The 19606-nt window shown below is 49.4% G+C and overlaps 1 protein-coding gene and 1 long non-coding RNA gene across 2 annotated transcripts; both read right to left on the bottom strand.

Moving 5' to 3' along the window:
• Positions 1-4950: 4950 nt before the first annotated feature.
• On the bottom strand, positions 4951-9644 carry LOC143691901 (GTPase-activating Rap/Ran-GAP domain-like protein 3). Its single transcript, XM_077179447.1, has 5 exons — positions 8853-9644; positions 8283-8347; positions 7599-7662; positions 6890-6965; positions 4951-6108 (listed from the first exon to the last, which is right to left on the bottom strand). The coding sequence occupies exons 1-5, from the start codon at positions 8997-8999 to the stop codon at positions 6041-6043; spliced, it is 420 nt and encodes a 139-aa protein (XP_077035562.1). The 5' UTR covers positions 9000-9644; the 3' UTR covers positions 4951-6040.
• A 1634-nt stretch (positions 9645-11278) lies between these two features.
• Positions 11279-19306, bottom strand: LOC143694197 (uncharacterized). The gene is made up of 3 exons (XR_013182548.1): positions 18842-19306; positions 13109-13306; positions 11279-11528 (listed from the first exon to the last, which is right to left on the bottom strand). It is a non-coding gene; the product is annotated as an uncharacterized LOC143694197 (long non-coding RNA).
• Positions 19307-19606: the final 300 nt, after the last annotated feature.

Here is a 19606-nt window from a genome sequence, read left to right on the forward strand (position 1 = left end):
CCAGGAGAAACATTCAAGGGGGAACAAAGTGTGCTGTGCTCTAGGCAAGGCCAGAAAGGGGCCCAAAGAGACAGATTTTGGATTAACTCTGGCTGGAGAAAACCAAAGGCAATCAGGATTGCCTCAAAAAGAAAACAAGAAAGGAGGGGATTATTAAAGCCATTTATAGAGTCACATTAAGGTCTGTTCCTCAAGGTTTTGGCTCTTGGCACTTCTGTAAGCAGCACGACAGACTGTGGGCAACTGTGACAGACTGCACAGAGAAGGGGGGTGTTTTATAAATAATATAAATAATATAAAAATAGATATATCATTTTTATATTGTATATTTCTTATATTTATTTATAATAAATATTTATAGATATCAGTATATATAATATATATTTGTATATTTGTATTTCTATTTTTATGTTATTTATATTATTTATAAAAAACCCCAGCCTATAACCAAATCAAATCAAAAAAACCCCAATTTATTTTAACTGTATTTAAATATTTTTATATTTACAATCTATATTTATATATCTTTAGATATATATATATATAAAATAGACCATCATTTATATATATTATGGTGTGTTACAATAATATACTATATATTATAGTTTTTTATATTTATCTGTTTTCTATATTTATGTTTACCACTATCATTTTATATTTATTTTTATATTTGTATTTATTTCTACGTTAATCTATATATTAGACCATATCAATTCATTAACCCAACACATCAGAACCACAAAAATACCGCACCTTCGTCAGCACCGGTACGCAGCCCACGCTCATCCCATCGCAGCGTATTTCCACGCTCATCCCCAGCAGCAAACAAAACCTATTTCTAGGACTAACAGAACAAAGACCCCACGACATTTAACCCTAAGGAAAACTCAAACCAACCTAACTGTAAAGAAACTTTAAATCCCACTATAACTAGCCCAAAAGCTCTGTACATTCTCATCATAAACTTCCTCCTAAACCAATGGCTCAAAACCCCAAAAAACTCAGATACACATGGAAAATGACAGAACTGCTAGTAAAAACAAACACCAATTAAAAAAATCAAACCAACTCACTAAACTCAAAACCCTACAACTGACCCTAAACATTACTAAAAAAAGCCCCCAAAGCTCTACATTTATGCTAACCCACAAATAATAACCAATAATCTTTAAAAATTATTTTAAAATTTAAAAAAAGCATGAAAATAAAAAATCTATACTATTAAAATACTAAAAAATATCACTACCCAAATTTAAAAACATATTGCCTATAAAACCCCACCATATAAATGCCCCTGTCTCAAAAAATAAAACTAAAAAAAAAAAAATCAAACCAGAAAGAAATCGGAACTTAGGAACACTAATACCAGAACGTTCAAGAAGTTCCACCATATCCCTGATCATACACCAACTACAAACAACGTGAAACGATACAAACAATTCTTAAAAACCGCCTTAAAACCACTACATTAAAAACCCTTTCAACAATTCAACAATTCAAAACTGCATTGAACAAAAGCCATCTAATAAATTAACACCCAAAACTCCAGCAGCCCAGCTGGCCCTACCAAATCTCTCTGTTGATACATGCAGTAAACAACAAAACCAAAATCCCAGGAATACCTATCAGAAGTCTAGGAAAGAAACCTCTTGAAATTAATCCTACCTCAAATACAAACCAACCCGTCCAGAAAGTTAGCTTCACTCAAAAAACTATTTACACAGAGTTAATAAGACCAAGAAATAAAACAACACACCATATAACGAACCACCAACGAATACAACAGTGAAGGAAAAAAAACCACTTTTTAAATTTTATTTTTTATTTTTTAAACTAACTTCTTTTATTAGCCAGAACAAAAGGTTTTGCCAGGACTGTAACATCTTCTCCTTCTTCTCCTTCTGAAATGTCCCTTCTCCCTCCCAAATTCCTTACAACTTCTGAGTTTAAATCCAAGCGGCGCTCTGCAAAATTCGTGCACTTGTGAGTCCGATGCTCCTGTCAGGTTCTCTGTCTCACTCCACATCTTCTTACACTTTCAGTCTGAACGCTGTCCTGCCCTGATGAGTTTGACAGAAGAATTGGCACATGTTAAGAGAGCATTTCCCTCCCTGCCTCCCTCCCTCCCCAGAGCTGGTTTCCTTAGCGCATTTCAATCGATCCCAGGCCGGAATGATGCGCGCTCACCTCAAGGCTCACAGCAAGCACGCAGCAGTTCAGGCTGACTTGGCTCCAGGGCTCCGTGCCTTGGATAGCTGAGAGAACTTCCGATGAGCCTCTGTTCCAAGACATTGGAATGCAATTTCCCTGTGCATTTGGTGGCAGCTTTGGGTCCCTCTGGGGGACGGCACCCAGCGTGACCCCCGCCCCTCGCCCGCCCCCCACCTGCTCCTGCACCGCCGTGGGGCTCCCTCTCCTGGGCACCTTGGGGTGCCCCCAACGGCATCAGAGCCCCGAGCCTTCACCCCGCCTTTTCCTGACCCCCAAAGAAGGCTCCGAACGAGTCCGACTGCCCTGGACAGCAGCGCAGCGCTTCCCCCAAGCCCTTCCCACACGTGCATGGCCCCAGCAAGGGATTCTGCTGCAACAAGAAAGGGGGGGCAGCCCCCAGAAGGCTTGAGGTTCCTGCCCAGCCTCGCTGTCACGGGCCAGGGGCAGCGAGAGAGGGAGCGGCACAGACGGCGGCGACGGCCCGGCACGGAGCGGGGGCCGCTCTCAGCGCGATGCCGGCAAAGCCGCAGCTCCGGCGCTGTCGGCCGCGCTGCTTGAGCGGCACGGGGGGATCCGCCGAGAGCCTCCGGCCCCGCGCGGGGACTCCCGCAAGGGCCCAGGGGCGCCGGGCTCCGGCCCTCGGGGCTTTATTCTCCGGCAGCCCGAGCCCCGCGGCTGCGGGGCAAAGAAGGAAAGGGGGCACGGGAAGAGAGGAGCGAGAGCAGGGCACGACAAAGGGCGGCGAGGGAGCTCGGGCTGTGCAGGAAAGCGGCACGGGAAGGGAAAGCCCGGGACGAGGGTACACGGAGGCTGGGCAGAGGAAGGAGACAGGGGGAACAGAAGGGAGTAGCGGGCTAGGGACAGGACAGGAAGGAGCCGGCTTTGCGGGGGGAGAGGGAATGGGGGAAAGGGAGCGAGAGAAGGCGAAGACGGGGAGAAGGAAGGAGGGCTAGAGAGAGGGACAGGCGGGGAAGCCTCCCAGAGCCCCGGCTGCACCCCGAGCCCGGCCCGGCGCCTCGCCCTGCCCGGGATGCTGCGGCGCTCGGCGGAGCTCGGCTCGCTCCGGAGACGCTCGGCTCCGGTCGGCTCTTGGCGCCTCAACTCGGCTCTTGGCGCCTGCATTCGCCTCTTCGGCCGAGCTCGCCTCGCTTCGGCCCAACTCCCAGCCGCTCTGTGTCTTCGGCGCGCCTCGGCTCCGCTCGCCTCGCCTCGGCTCCCCGACGGCGGGCGGGCAAGCGCCGCCGCCTCCCGTTCAGCTCGCCCGGCTCGGGGCTCTCCCGCTGCCGCGTCCCGCGGGCGGCCCGGCCACGGCGCGGACACGACCGGGAGCGCGGGCTCGGGCAGGAGCTCATTAGGCTGGGAGCGCACTGGCGCTAAGCAGCGCGCACGAGAGCAGCAGGCTCGCTTCGCCTGAGCTCGGCTCGCTTCGCTTCAGGCAGCCTCGGAAGCCTCGCCTCGGTTCGCTCGAGGCCGTCAGGGTCGGCCGCTCTCGCCTTGCTTCGGCCGAGCTCGTGCGATTCCCCCGAAGGCGGCGGCGTTCGGTTGTGGTTTTAGAAATATCCTCCTCTATCGATTGGATCTCTCTACAGTTAGATTTATATTTCTAGAATACTTCTATTAATCCAAAGAAAAACCCCATCTCTAACCAAATAAATACAAGAAAACACCTTCTTTTAAACGATATCGAAATATTTTCATACTTTGTATAATTATATTCACATTTATATTTATAGTTTCTTTTGATGCAATCTATTAATAATTATCTATAATATCTATAAAATTCTAGACATCTATTTAATATTATGTATTGCATCTACTGCTGCAACTGATTTTTTCTTCTAGTTTTAAACTTTCTGTATGTATTTATATTTCTAGACTTAGATTTCTACCTTTATATTGTTTGTATTTATAATTTTTATCATCAAAACCTTGCCTATTGACAAGTAAAAAAACCCGCTTTTTTTAACGACTTAAAAATATTTTTATATTTATAATTTTCATATTTCTATTTATAATTTGCTCTCTAGTACGTGATAACATACCTGCTCCTGCACCGCAGTGGGGCTCCCTCTCCTGGGCACCTCGGGGTGCCCCCAGTGGCATCAGAGCCCCGAGTCTGCACCCCCCCCTTTTCCTCTAGTTAGAAACTACACTGGAACTTTTTTCTGGAAACAAAGACATGACCTAAATCCTCTCCCCATGTCCCAGACAGAGAGATGTTCAGTTCTTAGTTGACTGGGCAGCAGTTTCTTCAATAGAATGATAAACAATATGGAAACGTTTTAGCTACAAGCAAATAGGCAAATCGGAACAAGGTCCTGGTGGCCAGCCACTGCAGTTCTTCTGAAGCAATTTTTTAAACAATCAAATACTGATACCACAAAAATAAAGCAAAAAGCTGACTACTGGCTAAGGAAGAAGGAAAAATTAACTTTTGACAACAACAACAACATTCCAAGGACACAGGCTTTTTTCCAATCTCATACCTTATTATTACCTCTCTTGGGAATTCTCATCGTGGATCCCAAAAGGAATAAATCCCTCAGAGTGTCCTAAAGCACAAAGTAGCACGCTGGAGCTCCTCACACTCCCAGGAGGGCAGCACAGCGTGCACCGAGTCTGCAACAAATTCTGCTCAGTGAGGGTCTGCAAACAAAGTTTCCAGTGATGAACTGAACTCATTTTCAAGGGACGCTTTCTAAGCACAGAAGCACAACAAAGAACAAGCAGAAACAATCCTTACAAACACCTGCGAGTTTTATTTAGCATGGATGCGACTGATTGCCACCCTATGGCTTCTCCCTTGGGTTTGTCTTAGGTTCAGGAGGATGATGATGCACACTCTGCCTTCCCTGAACCCCCACAGCAGCCGAGCGCTGCCCAGCGCGTTCAGACCATCGGGAACTGGGTCACGCACACCCGGATGGGCCGGAGCTGCTCTGCTGGAGATTGGGGAGACGAGAGCAGAGAGGCGCTGGCCCAGGCGTCGTCCCAGTTCTATTGCTGTGTGCCGAGAAGGAGTTTGCTCCCAACAGCTGCAGCCACCCTCAGCTCGCTCCCGTGGTGAGTATCAATGGCACACAGAGGCAGCCTGAGGAAATAATGGGCTGGGCTCTAAGGGCTGGGACAGGCTCTGATTTTTTGTTTTGTATTTGCACGATGATCGGTACAACAGGGCTCTGATGGATGACTCGGCAGCACGCAATTAAAAACTCCTCCGTAGGATTACATGGACTTGTAGGAAAAGACAAAAGCCCATCACCCTTCTGAAATCTCCTTTGAATCCCAAGCACGTGGATTGTCACCGTACTGCAGCTTCCAGGTTTTCAAAGCAGCTTACTTCTGAAGGCCAGGAAACATTTATTCCTACAGAAACAATGGGCAGCACCCGGGCTAATCTAAGCACTCCTGTTGGATAGGGGATCTGCCAGTGTGCCAGTCCAGCTTAAAGCAGGCTTTACGCCAGTCTAACGTCCCCACTAAATTCTTCCCCTATCTCCTGACACCAAAATCTTATTTTTCCCTAAAGCTTCGCATCATTAGCAAATTCAAAGTAACATGTTTTTTTTTTACAACATTCAAAAATGTCATGCTGGACTGAACTAGAGAGTAATTTTCAAATATAAGCTTAGCAAAGTCTGAATTGACTTGTCCAGAGAGAAAACCTACAAGTGAACACCTACACCTGCCTCAAGAGACCTAACGAGCCCCTGGCAGCCACCGGCATCAAAGCGCAGTCGATGTTTCTAATCCAGGGGAAGGAGAACAATATCACCTTTTGTTCTCTCCAGTTTGTTTCCTCTGCAGTCCTAGTTGCTCCTTATGATTTTTACAGTCTCTGTATCTTCTCGGGCAGCGCTGAGTCTGACGACCGGGATACGAGAGTCCTTCCCTGCCCTACGGAGAGAACCAGGAAAAAAAGTTCAAAAAAGAACAGGGCAGTTTGAAGTTAATACTTCCGACGAGAAGCAGCACCCGACAAACAGAGCAACGGTGAACAAAGCGTGACACCTCCCTGGGGACAGAAGACTTACAAACTCTCCGGGATTTACAATTCCAGTAACCAAGCCCTTCAGCACAGCAGCCAAGTGTCCCATTAGGTGGTGCTGCACCAAAGAATGATCCAAGAGGTTCCAAAGAGTGAAATGCACGTTATTGTCCAAAGACGTAAAATCTTGCAAAATACCAAAACTACAATAGATCTAAACTACAGGGCAAGAGTACAAGTGTTAGCTTGAGGAGCTGGAACCATCCAGGTGAGCAACTGCTAACTGGATCCTCAACAGACTTTGAGGAACCCTTCAGGATACAGAAGGGTTTTCCCCAGCAATGTCACAGGCCGAGTTTTGATAGAAGTGCACTTGCCAGATGCTCAGAAACGTCACCCATCCTCCTCCGGGTGTCCTGAGAGAGCTGCGAATGGCTCTCACGTGGTTTGAGCTGGTTCTGTAAGGGCTCAGGGTGAATTTCACCAGATGCAACCAAACTGGGCAACTCCCAGTGGGACAGAAGGAACCCAAAGCTTGTTTTACCCAAAGCTTGGGTAAGCAGAGCTCCAGCAAATACTGAGGAAACGGACAGAACGGGGTAACAAATAATAAACATACCTTTTTTAACTTGCCTTTTTTTTTTTTTTTTCAGATGAGCAAAACAATTAAGGAGAAGGTGGAAAACTCACCGTGACTGAACATTTCATCACCTGTAAGCTGACCATCCTTAGCATAGAGGACTCCAAATTTAAAATTCACCAATCCCTGGGAAATAAAACCAAATATTATTTGGTAAACAGTCAAACAGAAGACATAAAAATTTGTTTCCTCTAATCTTTGCATACATCCTACGCATTAGAACATACATTTTATACCATCTCCTACTACACAATAATTTACCTTTAAACTTTGATAGTATAGCATAAAATCATTAACTTAAATTGGTGATCTATTATTATTTAGTTGGTGCTTCAAGTTATTTTTGCTGTCAGGTTCAAAAAAACAGGACTTCTTTTTACTGTAACGAGCAATTGATTTAGAACTCATCAAAAGCCCATCCAAATACAAAGCCGTATTCACCGGACGGGTCTGTGAGCAAGAAGTAGTCAGGCTTGTACTCACCTCTTGCCCTTCAAGAACCAATAAATCCTGTCAACAAAAACAGCATCTTTAGCCCCCTCCTATTAAAGATTCTACAAGGATGATGGTTTTATTTGTGTTTAGAAGTTTGGATTTGAAATGGCAAGATCAATGGATAAAGAGACAGTTTAAGTAGTATTAGATTATTATTCTTATTAGCTACTGGAAGAAACAAACCATTGGTATCTATACTTAATTACTTCTATTTCCAGGAAATCATAAAGAAAAAGAACCAAACCAAAAAAAGTCACTTCCTACCTTTTGTATCTCAGGATGAAAAATGTCTCTTGGGCTCTTCTCCAGTTTCTCCAGACTCCTGGCACTGAAATGCAAATGAACGAGTGCTTTATAGGAGGGCAAGTGCACATTCCAACCCCGAACCCCCAACCGATGGCAGTTACAGCGCTTACAAAATGAATCCTTCCCAGAGCCTCTGGGAAATGGAACGGTTTGTGCAACTGCCATTTCTTCCCCAAAATACTAACTCCCAACACTTCCTAAACTGAGTTTGCATTTTAAAAACAGAAATTAGGGAGACTCAGGGTGGAGATCAGGTTGAAATTGATTTCCTTCTAAAGCACAGGGGCTCTGTTCCATCACCCTTCACTTTGGCTCCACACGGAATCACGGGGAGCATTTTAGGAGGGCTCAAGAACCAATTCTATTTCTCTCTTTTTTCTAGTTCTCTCTCTTCCTAAATAATTCAAGGCAAGTCAAATGAAAAAGGACAAGTTCAGCAGCAAATTCACACTTTTTCCCTTTGTCTGCTCAAGAACAGGCTTTAAAACCACTTCTTGCTGCCTTCAACGGTTAAGACTTGCAAAACGGTTTCGCAAGTTTGATAGGTTTATCATAAAAACCACAGAACGCAAGCTCTGAATGACAGGAAAAGGTACACAGGCAAATATCTCAGCTGATGGTGGCTTATTTGCAAACACAGACCTTAACGGAGATTGCACGGAGAATGTTTCAGTGGGACTCGAAGGGAAAAATATTTTCTGAGTACCCTGTAAACAAGAAAAGCTAGGATATATTACAGGACATACCCACGTGTTCTGCATATTCAAATAGGATTATCAATAAAAACATTTAAGAAGGAAGAAAACCAAGGTAATTTTACTCAGCTATATTTACTGCCGATTTAGAGGGAAAAAAAAAAAAAAAAAAAAAAAAAAGTGAACCATAAACGCCTACAGTAGAACTTTAAACCAATTGCTTGGATAAAAGCAGCTCATGGAACATGAAGTAGAAAAAAAGCGAAACCAGTATCAGACCTGCCTATTTTCTTACCATTGCACAAGAAAATCCGACAAGCGGTAGAAAGTCACTGCCTAAAACCGATCCTAGGATGTAACCGAGAACAATGGAGGCATTTGCTAATCTAAACGGAAACCTTTTCCGGACCCTAGTGTCAAATCACACGTTTTGTCTCTCAGCAGCTCGAGGCTGGAGAGCATTTCCCCTGGGGGTCGGGAGGGCAGGGCCACAAGGGGCTGAGTTTGCCGATCGCACCTGTGCCATCAGAAGGATCCAGCCCGGCGCTCCTTGCGCTCGCCATTCTCCGGGCCATCGCTGTGTTTTACTGCTCAGCGATGCCGCTCCATCTGTTTGCGTGGAAGAAAGAGCCACGAGCACTGAGGCACTCAGCAGCCGTGTCATGCCAGCGATGTCGAGCGCTCTCTGCTCGCAAGGCTGAGCCCGCCGCGGAGCCGCCTCCGCAGCCGCTCGTCCGCCCCCGCCCGCAGCAGCGGCAGCGGCCCGAGGGAGACGGCTGCAGCTCGGCGGCTCCCGCGCCTCCGCCAGCCCGAGGGCAGCCGCCGCACAGTGACCGCGGCAGCGCCCGGCGCCGCTCGCCCGGGGCGGCTCCTGCAGCTCCCGGCCCGCGGCAGCAAAGCACCGCCTGGCGCTCCGCCATCGGCGGGCGGCAGCGCGCCCCGCCCGAGCTGAGCCCCCGCCACCGGGACCGCTGAGCGAGGCCGAGGCACCGGGCGGACGCCCCTTCCGCGCCGCTCGGCTCCGTGTGGGCGGCCGGACGGAGGCTTCGCCCCTCCAGCGTCGCTGCCGCGGCTCCGTCCCGCGTGGCACAGGCGCCGGGAGCTCCCCGCGCCCAGCCCGCTCCCCCGGCGCGCGGCCGCCTCGGCCCGCCAGCCATTCATATGGCGCGTCGGCCGTTGCGTCAGACGCCGCGCTTTACGGCCGCAGGGCCTGCCGGGAGTTGTAGTCTCGGACTGACAGCCACCGCTCCGTTCTCCGCCACCGGGAGCTGCGCTCCCGCCAGGGGATCAAACGGCTCCTTCGCTCCTGGGCGCGGAAGCACCTTAGGCAGCACCGCCCCTCCCGAATGTCCTTTCTTTTCCATTCCAACTCTTTTTTCTTTTCTTCACTCTGTTTTTCACCCCCTTTTCCACTTTCGCTCTTTCTTTTTCACTCTCACCCTTTTCCTTTTTCATTTTTTTTCTTCCTTTCTCTTCCTCCTTTTTTTTTTCTTCCTTTCCTGTTTCCTTTTCTTTCTTTCGCTCTTTCTTTCTGTCTTTCTCTATTTCTTTCTTTCTCTCGCTCTCTTCCTGTCTCTCTCTTTCTTTCTTTCTGTCTGTCTTTCTCTATTTCTCTCTCTCTTTCTTTCTTTCTCTCTGTCTCTCTTTCTTTCTTTCTCTCTGTCTCTCTTTCTTTCTCTCTATCTCTCTCTGTCTCTCTCTCTGTCTCTCTTTCTTTCTCTCTCTCTTTCTTTCTCTCTGTCTCTTTCTTTCTCTCTTTCTTTCTTTCTCTCTGTCTCTCTCTCTCTGTCTCTCTTTCTTTCTCTCTGTCTCTCTCTCTCTGTCTCTCTTTCTTTCTCTCTGTCTCTCTCTCTCTGTCTCTCTTTCTTTCTTTCTCTCTGTCTCTTTCTCTCTGTCTCTCTTTCTTTCTTTCTCTCTGTCTCTTTCTCTCTGTCTCTCTTTCTGTCTCTCTTTCTCTCTTTCTTTCTTTCTCTCTCTCTCTTCCTTTCTTTCTCTCTCTCTCTTTCTGTCTCTCTCTCTGTCTCCCTTTCTTTCTCTCTCTCTCTTTCTTTCTTTCTCTCTGTCTCTCTTTCTGTCTCTCTCTCTGTCTCCCTTTCTTTCTCTCTCTCTCTTTCTTTCTTTCTCTCTGTCTCTCTTTCTGTCTCCCTTTCTTTCTCTCTCTCTCTTTCTTTCTTTCTCTCTGTCTCTCTTTCTGTCTCCCTTTCTTTCTCTCTCTCTCTTTCTTTCTTTCTCTCTGTCTCTCTTTCTGTCTCTCTCTCTGTCTCTCTTTCTTTCTTTCTTTCTCTCTTTCTTTCCCTGTATTTCTACTCTGGGATTTCCATTCTGGCTTTAGGATAAAAAAGCAGCAGTCGAAACGTTCAGGCTACCGGGGAGTGCAAAAAACCCCAAAACGGTAATGATTTTAGGAAAACTATTTCCTCCATGGGAGCCTGAAATTTTCTACAGCTGCAGGTGACATAGAGCTTTTATTTCTTTTTTTAGATAGTTTATACTTAATACTCTATTTATACAGCGCCCCCTGCCGTCTTCATGGGCGCACTGCGGGCACAGCGCCCCCTGCCGTCTGCATGGGCGCACTGCAGGCACAGCGCCCCCTGCCGTCTGCATGGGCGAACTGCAGGCAGAGTGCCGCCGAATGACGTCAACTCGTCGACACGGCGCCCCGCCCCGGCCACGCCAGCCCAGCTGGCCCTACCAAATCTCTCTGTTGATACATGCAGTAAACAAAACCAAAATCCCAGGAATACCTATCAGAAGTCTAGGAAAGAAACCTCTTGAAATTTATCCTACCTCAAATACAAACCAACCCGTCCAGAAAGTTAGCTTCACTCAAAAAACTATTTACACAGAGGTAATAAGACCAAGAAATAAAACAACACACCATATAACGAACCACCAACGAATACAACAGCGAAGGAAAAAAAAAACCCACGTTTTTTTCTTTTTTTTTATTTCAACTAGCTTCCTTTATTAGCTAGAACCAAAGATTTTGCCAGGGCTGTAACAACAACAACAACTTCTTTTTCTTCTTCTCCTTCTGAAATGTCCCTTCTCCTTCCCAAACTCCTTACAACTTCTGCGTTTGAATCCAAGCCAAAAGCAAAATTCGTGCACTTGTGAGTCCGGTGCTCCTGTCAGATTCTCTGTCTCCCTCCACATCTTCTTACACTTTCAGTCTGAACGCTGTCCTGCCCTGATGAGTTTGACAGAAGAATTGGCACATGTTAAGAGAGCATTTCCCTCCCTCCCTGCCTCCCTCCCTCCCCAGAGCTGGTTTCCTTAGCGCATTTCAATCGATCCCAAGCCCGCAATGATGCGCGCTCTGCCGGAAAGGGGAAACACGTGCTAGTGAACAGCAGCTCAGAAACAATTCTTTTCTAATGTTACCTGCTCTACTTGACTGCTCGCTAACACAAGTCTCATTTTACCATTGCAGGGAGAAGGCTGTAGGAAAATGTCTGATGAGCAGCCACAAAAGGCCTCACTCCCTGCTACACAGCCTGCAACAACCTCGGCAGAGCGGAGCAGCCAAATCACCGCGCTCTCCTTGCCGTGGGCAAGGGTAGAAGATGACTGGGGGAGGCACATAAAAAGAAGGGAAATGCTCCTATAAATGCACAGCCATTTGCTTTCAGAAGCCCAGAGTTCAGGATCTTCTCTAGGAAGCCAGACGTGACATGATATTTCTAAGATTTTCTTCTTCATCAAAGGAAATGTCCGTACATACACACTCTTACAAACGTACCTAGGGTTTTGGGGTTTTTTTTCTTCTGAAGCTCCAAGAATGATTTCCCACCTTGATTCATTCAGAAGAAACGGCCCCTGTGACTCAGGTCAGAAGGGCGGCCTGCGTTTTTGATCACGACAGCTTTTGGCTTTACCCTGTGAGCAGGAGCAGCCAGAGCTGAGGCTCAGCAGAGGCTGACCCCGGCCAGCCCCTTCCTCCCTTCCCTGTGTGTCACAATGACTTCCAGGCAGAAGGATGCAAAGCAGGTTTGTGTCTTTTCTCTTCAGTGCCAAGAGGTAAAAGATGTAGGCTTTGAAATAACTAATGACCCTCTCTTGGAACTCTCCCAAGGACAGTTTGAAAGCAAAGACAGAAGATTGCTGCTAAATCCATATGGGATAAGGATGAGAGCAGCAAGGATCCGAGGCCAGCAGCGTTGCCAGGCAGTGTCACGTCCCTGCCACCTTGTGACAAGGCACACAGCTGCAAAGCCCCAAAGCCTGCAAGCCCTGCAGCTGCCGCACGGATGGACCTGGTTCCCTTCCCAGGTGCCCAGAGGGACACCTGAGGGCAGGTGTCGTCCCCCGCCCCCCGAGGGCGCACCCAGAGCCCCGGGCAGGGACGCAGTCACTGACGGCTCTCTGGGGACGAGACCCTCCCTGCAGGTGACACCGGCTTGTCCTCTCCCTGTGGCACAGGGACCTCCAGGCTCTATGACCAGCCTCATTTTGTCAGCATCCAGGTGCTGTGCTAGAGCCAGAGGGGTCAAGGCTTTCCAGAACCATAGGATCCTTGCGGTTGGAAAAGCCTTCTAAGGACATCGAGCCCAGCTGCTGCCCCCCCAAATCAGGTCCCTAAACACCACATCTTGACATCCTTGACATGTCTCCAGGCATGGGGACTTCCCTGGGCTCCTATGCCTGAGCACCCTTTCAGTGAAAAAATTTTCCCTCCAATCCAATCTAAGCCTTCCCTGCTGCAAGTTGAGGCCATTTCCTCTTGCCGTGTCACTTCTTACCTGGGAGACCTCGGTACTTCAACCTTACCTGCTCCTTCCCTAGGCGGTCTCTGGCTTGGCTGGAGGAGAGGAGAAACACTCCCACCACAGGAATGGCAGCTCAGGAGGTCCCACACCAAGGCCAGGGGGAGCAGCCGTCCTCGCCAGAGCTCGCACGTCCCTTCTTCTCAGAGATTGGCTCTGCTTTTCCTCCCGGGCAGATCTCTGCTGAGTGCTTCACAATTGCCTGTTTGGAGGAGGGGGGGAAAAGAGGTTAGCCAAGTTTTTTATCCAGACTTAGCTGCTGGCTTTGCCTCCTCCTGACTTCCTTCTGCTAAGAAAACAGCTGCCTTTGGACTTCTAGGGGCAACTTGCACGTCATGCCTGAAAAGGAACTACAGAAAAGCGCCTCATTTATAAAGCCTCAGCCAAGAAGACAGATGCAGCTGCAGCTTCGCCATGCCCACTGCCTGCAGAGCCGGCAGGCACCAGGCCAGCTCTGCTCCTCCTTCAAGTTGTTCCCAAAGCTGCTGGAAGAACTGAAGGCTCCTTTGGCCTTCCATTGCTCGGCTTGTCCCGAGAAAGAGCTTTGAGTGTTGTTACCCCTCCAGAAAGGAAGGGCCTTTCTGTCTCACACGCTCGGTGACACAAGGCTACGCAGCCTCTGCTCCAGGTGGGAAGGGCTTCCTTCCTCCTCTGGCACCCGGCTGGCACAGGGCACAGGTTGCTCAGAGGTCCTGGGGCTGCCCCATCGCTGCAAGTGCTCAAGGCCCGTCGGTGCTCTGCAATGAGGCTCTGAGCAAGCTGCTCGATGGAAGCACGTCCCTGCCCACGGCGGCAGCAGCCTTGGAATGAGGTGATCTTTAGAGCCCCTTGCAACCTGAATTCTTCCATGATTCTGTGAACTGAAAAAAGCGGGGAAAGAAATCTGTAAAGGTCACTAAATGCATCCAAGCACATCCCCAAGGATCCAATCCTCAGCAGCCCATGCAAGGCAAGGTCAGAGCTCTCTGCCCACCGAGGACACGGCAAGCAGCACGGACCTTTCTCCCACTCTCCAGCACGGAGAAGTGGGAGGCCAGAGGGAGTCCGTCTGTTTACAGACACCGGAGGGCGGCGGGACGGGGCGGGACGGGGCGGGCGGTCTTACCTTGCAAAGCTGGCGGCAGAAAGGGCGGGCAGCGCCGCCGCCCCGCCGGGATTTTCCGGCCCGCCGTCGCTTCCGCCGCCTGGAGAGGCGCGTGCGCGGGCTCGGGGGGGTGCAGCCCCGTTCCGACGGCGTTCGCCCGCCCCCGCTCGCTGCCCCCGGCCCGCGGAGCGCTGCGACCGCGCCTCCGCCGCCCGCCGAAAGCGGCCCCGCCGGGCCGCCCCCCCCCCGGCCATTCTTCTCAGCCATCGTGTCCCTTTTGCACTCCTGAACGTCTTTCACCCCTCCCGGCCATTTACCGAGCCCGCCCCGCCCGCCGCTCGCTCCCGCCCCGCCCGCCGCTCGCTCCCGCCCCTCGCCCTCGCCTCGCTCGGCAGCCGCGTCCTTGCCCCGCCCCCGGCAGCCAGCGGCGAGGGGCAGGGCGCTGGCTCGGGGGGCTGCAGTACCGCGCTCTGGCCAAAGGGCGGCAGACTCCCGGGTCCGCGATATCCCCGCCCTTTTGACCGCCATTTTGAGAAGGTCAAAAAAAAAAAAAAAACCCGCGACATTGGCGACGCGCCACTCCCAACATGGCGGCCGAGAGAGGACCTCCTCGGCCGAGAGAGGCGGTTACTCACATGCCAGTCAGAAACACGCCAAAATACACCCACCCGCGGCGCCGCTGACCCCACAGCCCGTGTCGGGCACACCTGAAACACAAGAGAAAATCCCGCCGGGGCCGCGCCGGCGTCGGTGTCCTGTGCAGGCAGTCCGCATAGACACACCGGGGTCCTACGCTTTCCCGCCCTTTTGGCCGCCATTTTCAGAAGGTCAAACAAACTCCCGCGACAGTGGTGACGCGCCACTCCCAACATGGCGGCCGAGAGAGGCCCCCCCCCCACCCCCCCCCTCCCACCTCGGCCGAGAGAGGCGGTTACTCACATGCCGGTCCGAAACCCGCAAAAGTACGCCCGCCCGCGGCGCCGCTGACCCCACAGCCCGTGTCGGGTACACCTAAAACGCCACAAAAATCCCGCCGGGGCCGCGCTGGCGTCGGTGTTCCGTGCAGGCAGTCCGCATAGACACACCGCCGGGGGCCCTCCGCTTTCCCGCTCTTTTCGCCGCCATTTTCAGAAGGTCAACCAAACTCCGCCACGCGCCACGCCCAAGAGGGCTGCCTGGCGGCGGCGGGCTGCAGTACCGCGCTCTGCCCACAAGGCGGCAGCACTGCCGCCCACCCCAGCCGGGGGCGCCGTGCGCCGAGGGGCTGCGGGCGGCCAAGGCGGCAAAAAAGAACAGGGGCCATCCCCCCCAAAAACTCCTCTAAAAATAAATGCCAAAAACCTGCCTCTTACCAAACAAGAACCAAATAAGCCCCCTTTCTTTCATGCCTTCTTGAAATAAATTTGATAGTTCTAGTTTTCCTAGTTCTATTCACACCCATATTTATACCGGACAGTGATGTGTTACGTCGTTTATACCATCTATTATGCCTATTCCTATTATCTGTATTTATTCATACTTTGTGGTTTTAGCAATATCATTATCTATTGATTGTATATTTCTCGACTTCCATTTAGATTTCTATCATACTTTTATTCTTCCAAAAAAAATCCCATCTCTAACCAAACAAATACCAAAAAACCCTTCTTTTCAACTCTATTGAAATAGTTTTATATTTAGAGCTTGCATAATTATATTCACTTTTATAGTCACCGTTTATACTGATGCATTCCATTCATCACTACATATCACATATCTATTATTCACATCATAGAGATAAATCATTATTTTTATCATGTACCAAATCTACTGCTACAACTTCTTTTTTCTAATAGTTTCAATTTTTATATCCATCTTGATGTATTCATAAGATCTTTTTACAAGTAGATTTCTACCTTTCTATCATTTGTATTTGTAGTTTTTATAATAAAACCCCTGCTTTTGCCAAGTAAAAAACAAAACCATCCTTTCTTTTAAACTACTTTAAATAATGTTGTTGTATTTACAGTTACCATATCTATAATGTTTTAGATATTATATCATAGCGACGTACTAGATTTATAGCTGTTTCCTATAATATACCATCATAAGATGTATACGGTATCACTTGTATTACGTGTTGTATGGATTTATGTCACTTTACATTTACAATCCTTTAATAATTTGATCTATATATCTGCATAGATTCGCAACACATTTCTAGATTTAAAATTTCCTTTGAGCTGTGTTTATATTTAGCATCTCTATTGATATATCTATCAACATACACAATGCTCTTTGAAAAATACAATATCTTATTGGAATATATCATGACTTAAGTTACCTGTTAAATTTTAGATCAAAATAAAAGTTTATTCCCATTTCTACACATCTACTCGTTTTGTTTAAAGATAGCTATCCTTAGAATTTTACATTTAAAATCCAATTCCTAAATGCAATGACAAAACAAACAGCATCGAATTCCCACCAATGTCTTCCAAAACCATCAAGATACCTCCACCAGCCAAACAACTGCCAGCGAAAAAAACACACAACACTCTTTTCACTAACAGTTCTCATCACATCAGAAAAATGGAACCAAACGAAAAGAAAACCCTGGAGAAACACACGCAGCAAATCACAAAAACCTCTAAAAAAACCCAAACCAACTCGCTCAACTCCAATCAGTGCCACTGACCCTGAACGTTATTTTAAAAACTAACCAAAATTCTACATCTACACTAACTCAAAGAATAAGCAATACTCTGTCAAAAGAACTTTAGAAAGCGAACTAATGAACGAAATAGAAAAAAACCAAAAAATCTCAACCACTAAAAAATAAGAAAATAACTACCCAAAAAAAAAAACAAAAAACCCCTACTTAAAAAGACCCACCATATAAATACCCACGTTCCCAAAAATAAAACTGATCAATAACCACCAAATACGTCAAAGGACAACAAGAAACGAAAAAAAAAGAAAAAAGAAAAAAAAAAAAAAGAAAATACATTTGTAAAACAAAAGTCCCCCAAACCAAAGCAACTTCAATTTACGTTAAAAAAAATTATTCCCAACTGAAGAATAAACGCATAGAACCTCATTCGATCAAAATAAAAATACCACCCAGAAATAAACACAAAGCCGAAAGAGAAACGTAACCATTGACAAGATCTCCCAAATGATCCGTAACAATAAAACGTACACTACAATCAAACAAACCAAAGAAATAAAAGCCCTGGAAGACGAGAAACACAAACGCAATTAGAGAGATTTTAAAAACCCCGCTGCTATTAACGACACGACGCCACCTCGAACCCACCGAAACAAACGCTACACGCCCACGCTAATAAAAGCCACGGCGACAGAATTAAAATCCGAGCCGCTGCTTCACGCAACGACCCGTAGAAACCATTGCACGCCTTTAAAAACAGAATAGCCCGGCAAAAAAAAATATCCGACTACAGAACTCAGTTCAAACCAAACCTTTATCGTCACCACCCGAACCGAGAACCGTACCGGTCAGGAAGAACGCCATAGCCCTTAGCGCACACCCGCTGCGACCAGAACAAACCCGTGCGATGGATCCCTACAAAGCCACCTCCGAACCGCGACACCCAAGAACTTGCGGCAGCCCAACCCCGCGCTGCCGGCCCCGGACGGAGCGCGGCTCCCGGCGGCAAAGCGGCTCCTCCGGCGGCTGCTCCGGCGCGCAGGGGCGGCGCCGCCCCGGAGACCCCCCCACCCCCGCCCGCTCCCCCTGCCCGGGGGGCCCCGGCGGCGCCCGAGCCCCGCGCCCGGAGCGGACAGAGCGGCCGGCACCGGCCGGGCCGGCGCAGCAGCGCCCGCGCCGCCTCTGCCGCCCTTGGCCGGCCCGGCGCCAGCTGCCCTCGGCTCCGCACGGCGGCTCGCACCGGCAAAGCGGCTCCGCCGCTGCCGCGCCAAATTCCCCCGTGCGCCTCGGCACCCGCCCGGCCCGGGCCGGCAGCGCTCCCGAGCGGCAACGCTCCGGGCCGGGCCGCGGCCACAAGAAGCGCCCTCAAATGCAGCGGCACAGCCCGACTGCAGCCCTGCAAACGCCGCCAGAGCTGCGGCTTCCCGCAACTCAACCCCGAAACTGACGCCGCGGGCGGCGCTCACCTCGCTTCAACAAGGGCAAAGAAATGGCTTCTCCCCTTCAAATTCATCCCCTAGGAGCGCAGAAAAGAAGGGGCTTTCCTCCAATGAAATCCTGCAAGCCATGTGCAAAGGGGGATTTTGACCTCCATTCAAACCCTTGCAAAGGAGGGACACCAGCGCTGTCCCCTCCATTTAAACCTTAGGATGATGAAAATGGGCTGGCTACCTTCAAATCAAAGCCATCCGATGACAACAATACTTTGCCCATTCCCGTTCAAATGGAACGCAGGGATTCCCTGTCACCCCTGGGATACCCCTAACAGCCGGGAAAAGGCAGCTTTTCCTTCAACCGACATCCTTGGAACCGCAAGCGAAAGCGGATCCCCCCCCAGTTCAAACACAGACAATATTAGGAGAGTAGCTGCTTGCCTCTCCTTCATTTCTTTTGTCTTCACAAGCTCCCTTTTTGTTCCTGGGGAAGCGGGGAGGGGGGACTGCCAAGATCCAATTGAAAAGGGAAAGGACCAAAGTCCCCGCTCCAAATCCACACGCGCTCACCCGTTCGGCTGCTGCTTCCCGGCACAAAGATTCGTCCCTCGGCACCTCCTTGAAGCGATGCTCCGCGGATCCAAGCGCGTATCCAGGTGTTCGCCCAGACGCTGCCAGAAGCTCTCGCAGTCCTTCCATGAGACAGCCCCGGGAGCCCCCCATGAACCCCTCTACTCAGCAGCTCCATGCAAAAGGCAGCTGAGGCGAAGCCTCCCCCTAAAACAGCCTCGCCCCCCCGGCAGGAGCCGGCCCCTCATCATCCTCACAGCTCACACCTGGCGCTGCTCCGAGCCCCCCATCATCCTCACAGCTCACACCTGGCGCTGATGCCACTCTCCAACAGCGCCTCTCCCCGTCCAGCACACAGCCCGCTTCTCACAGACACAGAGCCAACAGAAATCTGCTCCGGGTGCTGGCTTTTCTTAGTCCGTCTGCTTCCACAATTCAGACACGGACGTGCGCTGATGGCACTGAGGGAAAGCTTTCCAGTGCACAAAACTGTCATTCTGGTAGCACGCTTTGAGACGCCTTCAGAAAAAGCAGAATCAGCGCCGCCTCCTAAGAGCCCTGCTGAGGAACCCCGCCCTCCTTGGGACACCCAATGCAGCAGAGCTCGAAAAACGAGGGCAAAAGTCAAGCTTGGAGTGGAAAAAGACAATATAAATACAGCAGCCTTTCAAGAAAGCCTTCACACAGTAATAGTGGGACCCGGTCCCATTTCTTCTTTCCTTGCTCTCTGGAATGACATCAATACGAAGTAAAAAACCCACACGA

Source organism: Agelaius phoeniceus, chromosome 6 (genome assembly GCF_051311805.1).
Source record: "Agelaius phoeniceus isolate bAgePho1 chromosome 6, bAgePho1.hap1, whole genome shotgun sequence".
In the NCBI taxonomy this organism is placed as follows: Eukaryota; Metazoa; Chordata; class Aves; order Passeriformes; family Icteridae; genus Agelaius; species Agelaius phoeniceus.